This window comes from Mus pahari, chromosome 10, assembly GCF_900095145.1.
Source record: "Mus pahari chromosome 10, PAHARI_EIJ_v1.1, whole genome shotgun sequence".
NCBI classification, from domain to species: Eukaryota; Metazoa; Chordata; class Mammalia; order Rodentia; family Muridae; genus Mus; species Mus pahari.
Window position 1 is genome coordinate 103,502,850 of NC_034599.1, and position 6,528 is coordinate 103,509,377.

Sequence of the window (6,528 nt, forward strand, 5' to 3'; positions counted from 1 at the left end):
CCTGGTCTACAAAGTGAGTTCTAGGACAACCAGGGCTATACAGAGAAACCCTGTTTCAAACAACAACAAAACCAAAAAATCATATATATATATGTGTGTGTGTATATATATATGTGTGTATATATATGTGTATATATATATACACACACACACACACACACACACACACACACACACACACACACAAACATGTTACTAAGCTGGTTGTGGTGGTACAAACCTTTAGTCCTGGCCCTTGGGAGACAGAGGGAGGTAGATCTCTGTATGTGTGAGGCCAACCTGGTCTTGCAGGACTGCCAAGGACAGAAAAACTGTATCTTGGAAAACCCAATGTGTGGTGAGACCTGCCTGTAACTCAGCACTCAGATGCAGAAGCAGGACTGCTTCATGTCCAAGTATAGCCTGTTCTACATGGAAGTTCCAGGCTAACGTGGGTTATACACTGCATCAAAAAATAAAACAAACAAAACACCACAAAAAAACAGGTCTGGGGATGGAGTTTAGTTCATACTGCTTGCCCAGGATCCATAATCATGTTCACAAGATTTGACCATCAGTACTATATAGTGGACGCATGTCTCTGAATCCCGCATTGGGAAATGGAGTAAGGAGGATTGGGAGTTCAAAGTCATCTCTGATTAGAAAATAAAAAGCTGAGGCCAACATGAGCCTCTCCCTTTTTTTGTTTCTTTGTTTTTGAGACAGGTATAGCCCTGGCTGTCCTAGAACTCACTCTGTAGACCATGCTGGCCTTAAGCCCACAGAGATCCACCTGCCTCTACCACCCAAGACCTGGGATTAAAGATATAAAGATACGGGCTGGTGAGATGGCTCAGTGGGTAAGAGCACCTGACTGCTCTTCTGAAGGTCCAGAGTTCAAATCCCAGCAACCACATGGTGGCTCACAACCATCCGTAACATGATCTGATAGCCTATTCTGGAGTGTCTGAAGACAGCTACAGTGTACTTACATATAATAAATAAATCTTTAAAAAAAAAGATATAAAGATATACACAACCACCACTTGCCACCATGAGCCACCATGCACATGGTGGAAAGACATCTATGAAAGCAAACCATCCACACAAATAAGCCAGACAGTGACCAAATTCCTCTAACTTCCAGGTCAGCCTGATGTACAGAGAGAGTTCTAGGACAGCCAGGACTGCACAGAGAAACCTTGTCTTAAAAAAAGGAAAAGAAAAAAAACCAAAACAACAAAACATGATTCCACAAGGGCTTTGCATTTGGCAGTGTGGCTCATTACTTTGTCAGACAGAAGTCTAACCAGTTTCAAAAATGGTCCTCAAAGACTATAAATAGCCCAATTTTCATCACAAGGATGAAGACATTTACCAAGTCAGGGTGAGCACAACAGTGGCTGAGGATAAAGTGAGAACTGTGTTGTTTCAAAGTTGAAGGAGACAAGTCTGGAGAAAAGACCCTCACTTAGGAAGGAACTTGTGCCCATCAAGACCCCTCAATAATGCACTCCGCTCTGCTTGGTCAGCCACAGGTTATGTGTACGGCTGTTTTGCCTGCATATATGTGCAGAGGCAGGTGGATGAATTCAAGGCACAAGTATGTTCATGCATGATTCTTGGCCTTGCTTCCAAAGAAACTGAGTGTAAAAATATGCACAGGGCAAAAGTTGCTATGAACTGTTAAGTGTCTAAACTTCATGAAAAGAAGATGGGTATCTGCTTTGCCATGCTCTCTATTTTTAAAAAACATATTTTAAACAGATGCCTGAAATTTTATGTTAAAAAAAAACAAAAAAACAAAGAAACAAAGGGATTAGACAGTAGTGGCGCACGCCTTTTATCCCAGCACCTGGGAGGCAGAGGCAGGCAGATTTCTGAGTTCTAGGCCAGCCTGGTCTACAAAGTGAGTTCCAGGACAGCCAGGGCTATACAGAGAAACCCTGTCTCAGAAAAACAAAACAACAACAACCACAAAACAAAAACAACAAACAAACAAAGGGGCTGGAGAGTGGCTGGGTGGTTAAGAGCAATGACTGCCCATTCAGAGGACCCAGATTCAATTCCCAACACCCACATGGTGGATCACACCTGTTTAGTTCCAGGGGATCTATCATCCTCACACATATGCAGGTAAAACAGCAATGCACACAAAATAAAAATAAATCACTAAGAAAAAGAAAAGAGAGGGTAGGCCCTTAGTTCTGTGAAGGCTCAATGTCCCAGTGTAGAGGAATGCTAGGACCGTGAGACAGGAGTGGGTGGGTGGGTGGGTAGGGGAGCATCATCACAGAAGCAGGGTAAGGGGGGATGGGATAGGGGATTTGCAGAGGGAAAACTGGGAAAGGGAATAACATTTGAAATGTAAACAAATAAAAAAATACAATTAAAAAATCCAAAAATAAATAAAAACTAAAACAAATTAATTATGAGAATAAACTGGAATAAAATATTAATATTTTTTTTAAAGAAAAGAAGGTAGGCATTGTAGCGCATGCCTATAAAACCAGTACTTAATAGCCTGAAGCAGTAAGATTTGAGAGTACAAGGTCAGCCTAGGATTCAAAATAAGACCCTGTCTCTGAAACTAAGAAAAAGCCGTGGCTGTCAGTAAGTGACAAGAGTGACTGACCTGCATAAGACCATGGGTGCAGCGCCCCACAATCCACAGAGACATACCAGGAGAGAAGTGACTCAACAAAGCTGCCTTTTGACCTGTACCAGACACACACTATACACACATTTATACACAGCAACAACAAATACAGCCTAAAAAGAAAGCTCATAACCAAAAAAAAAAAAAAAAAAAAAAAAAAGCTGGGCGTGGTGGTGCACACCTTTAATCCCAGCACTTGGGAGGCAGAGGCAGGCGGATTTCTGAGTTTGAGGCCAGCCTGGTTTACAGAGTGAGTTCCAGGACAGCCAGGGCTATACAGAGAAACCCTGTCTCGAAAAGCCAAAAAAAAAAAGAAAAGAAAAAGAAAGAAAGCTCATGCCAGGCAGGGATGGTGCAGGCTTTTAATCCCAGCACTTGGAAGGCAGAGGCAGGTGGAGCTCCAAATTTAAAGCCAGCCTGGTCTATAGATTGAGTTCTGGGATAGACAAGGCTACACAGAGAAACCATGCCCCAGACAAAACTGGTTATCGAGAATGTGGAAAAATTAAAATCAGTTATAAAGAGTTCTAAGACCTGGCATCAGCTTGAGCAGATTGTTCACTCCATAAATACCGGCAACTCCTGTCAAGTCAAGGAGGTTCTTCAGATAAGATTTTGGAAGGCTTCTGTTTCTATGATCTCCTCCCAAGTGTTCAGAGTAGGCAGTGGCAAGCCATTGGCTGCACACCAAATCCAGGCCACTACTGTTAGGTCTTTGTTGATATTTGTTGGTACTTGAAACATAGTATCCTTTACTCCAGCCTTGCCTTGCACTTGCTATTGCTAGTTAGCCAAGGATGACTTTGAACTACTGATCCTGTTAAGTGCAGGTAGTTCAGGATGTGCCAGCACACCTGAATTATTCAGCACTGGGGGCTGAATTCAAACTAGGAACATATTCTTGCCAACTGAAGTACATCTTAGCCCCATAAGGAAGTCTGAGTGGAGCACAACTATGCTAATTTGCTTATGTAATATCAATTGCTACCTTTCTGCTATCATGGCAGAGTTAATTGCAACAGAAAAACATGACAGCAAAACCTGAAAGATAACTGGGCATGGTGGCTCATGAATTTAACTCCAGCACTCAGGAGAAAGAAGGCAAATCTCTGAGTTCCAGAACATCCTGGTCTATGTATAGAGTTCAGGCCAAGCAAAGCTACATGTGTGTGTGTGTGTGTGTGTGTGTGTGTGTGTGTGTGTGTGTGTACACTACATATATAGGTTTACTAATTTAGAGATATTTCTTTTTATTTAATTTATATTTTTATTGAATTTTAGTGTGTATGCATGTTCGTGGTTCTCCTTCCACCATGAGTGCCAGGGATTTAACTCAGGTTATCAGGACAGCGTGGCAGTAACTATGACCACAGAGCAAACTCACCAGCTCTCAGAGATATTTCTGTCTACTTTTGGATCAGAGAGAACATCACCACTAAACAGAATCAAGGTGTAAAGGATCTGAGTCTGCAGGGGGATGTTTAGGAGCTTAAGCTTTGCTTATATTTTGATTCATGATAACTACAACTAATTATGTAGCCCAGGCTGCCCAGACTTGTAGCAATCCTGTTTTTGCCTTCCAAGTGCTGGTTTATTACAAGTATAAGCCAACATGTTTAGGAAGTGAAACTTTAAAGCACCAAAAAACAATAGAAGGAAACCCAAGACAACTGAGGCTCTGTGCAGACCACAGGACCTTTGAAGGAAATAGGAATCTATCAACACCCAAAACACTGGAGCTCTCAGCCAGCATGTGGCAACTTAATCAACTTAAAATATTCAAAATGATAAGACATGGTCAAGCTGACTGGAGATATGAAGAAAAGAAGAGCTATCAAGTCAGGTAAGCACTCCCCCCTACACACACATGTGAAAGCCACATATCCCTTAATGTAAGGTCCTGCATCAGGTAAAAACACAATTGCATAAGGAGCGCACAGGGAAGAGCATACTGTGGCCTTAGGCCTGGGCAGATCACCCTGCAGGATTCCTAATGCCCCGCGCCTCAGTTCTGGACAGGAAGGAAAAGATGCAGAGGATACTTACAGGTAAGGGTTTTTTGGGTTTTGTTTTTTGACATATTTATCCTTAATTTGGAAGGAGGCTTTGGTAAGAGATTGATGGCAGTATAGGGACAGGTCTGGAAAGGAGATGATTTGGTTTTTCAAGATAGGGTTTCTCTGTGTAGCCCTGGCTGTCTTAGAACTCTCTCTGTAGTCCAGGCTGGCCTCAAATTCACAGAGATCTGCCTGCCTCTGACTGCCTAGTGCCAAGACTAAAGGCATGAACCACCACAGCACAGCTGAGATGATCATTTTTTACTTTCAATTCCAAACCTGTCCCTGTGGGCTCTATTCAATACAAATGACCACTGTCTTCTGGGTGCCACTTATTTTATTTGAACACTGAGATACTATTTTTTACCACATTCCTTCTTTTTCTATGGGTACGTGGAGATAAAGTATCATGTATTACTGTAGCCAAGACTGGTTATGAACTCCTAATCCTCACGTTTTCCTACTGTTGGCTAAGGTGCTTATACCCACATCTGGCTTTCACAGCTCCTTCTTAAGGGCAGAAGTTCCAGTGAAGTCTCTAGAGTGCCAGGGCATTACCTATAGCCCACCTACTGGAAAGCGAAGGAAAAAGGATTGCTTGAGCTAGAACTTCGAAGTCACCTGTGCAATGCTCTAAGACTCCATCTCAAAGGAAAAAAAGGGGGGAGGGGTAGCTCAGTGGTAGAGTGCTGGCATGGTGTCTGTGAGGCCCGATGTTTAGGGCCTTCCTAATACCACCACCACCAGCGCACTCACACATGCAGGCACACAAAGGAAACAGAGAAACAGAAGCAGCATGGAGAAAGAAAGCTTAACTGTATATGCACATCAAGATGTCTTCTGCATGCCCTGTGGGTGCCTTCTGGAGGCACAGCAAAAGAAGCAGTGTGCAGCACCTGTGGGTCACCACACGGGGCAGTCTGTAGTCCAAGAGCACAGTATACTTCTTGGCATTCACAGAGGCATGGCCTACCTGACTCCTGGTTAACCCAAACAAACAGTCTTTGAGCTTAGCCACAGCACATCTAACACTCTCAGAGCCACTCACCTGCCATGTTGGAAATGTTAACGTTCAGCCTTTTCGAGTTACAGGGCATTTTAAGAAAGAAAAAAAAAAAAAAAAAAAAGGGCAATCAACTCTTGTTTTGGCAATGGTAGGGGTGGCATTTCTTTAAAACCTAAGTCAGGTGGTCAGAAGGGTTGCAAGTATGTATTTCTGCTACACTGCTGCCAGAAGTCAGGGCCATGGGAGAGCGAGGGCAGTGAACTGGAAACACAGCAGCACCACAGGCCACAGAAACTGCTCCCCACACCTTTTCTAAGTTCTTGACCTTCAAAGTACTGTAGAGAAACTAGACTAGGCAGGCTCATTCCAGATGTAGCAAAGACGCAGTGACCTAAAATGCTGTTCTTTCCAGTAGGCAGAGCGATATGAGCGCCTAGGCAGTCCCAGCAGGGAAGAGAGCCTGTCAAGACAAAAAGGCCACCAGGAACACTGGTCTTGGCAAACGGAAAAAAAGACTTAAGTCTGAGAAAAAGAAAGATGCTCCTGTGCTCTGACTGTTGTCCCTGGCCATGGGACATGAATATAAGTTGACCTGAGGTGAACCATCATTCATCTGAGAAGGAGATATTCTTCCGTATCACAAATATGTGCTATATTGCCAAACAACTGTCAGGCAGATTTAATGACAGTAAATAGTGTTTTGAGGTCCTGGGGAAGATAGCATGTATGCAAACCTCCAAGATGGAGGGTACCAGGTTGGGTAAGGGCTCTGTTCTGACTATTTCAAGAATTCTCGCTGGGTGGTGGTGACGCACACCTTTAATCCC

General features: G+C 43.3%; 1 protein-coding gene across 9 annotated transcripts in view; it reads right to left on the minus strand.

The window, feature by feature from the left end:
• The window catches only part of Dhx30 (DExH-box helicase 30), a 30,266-nt gene that overhangs the window by 16,537 nt on the left and 7,201 nt on the right, over positions 1–6,528 (minus strand). Inside the window, exon 2 of one of the 9 annotated variants that reach the window (XM_029542886.1) lies at positions 5,744–5,772. The exons of the other annotated variants lie outside the window; for them this stretch is intronic. Within the exon in view, the coding sequence (XP_029398746.1) occupies positions 5,744–5,750 (7 nt within the window). The 5' untranslated portion in view covers positions 5,751–5,772. The remainder of the gene's footprint in view (positions 1–5,743; positions 5,773–6,528) is intronic. 9 annotated transcript variants of the gene reach the window in all.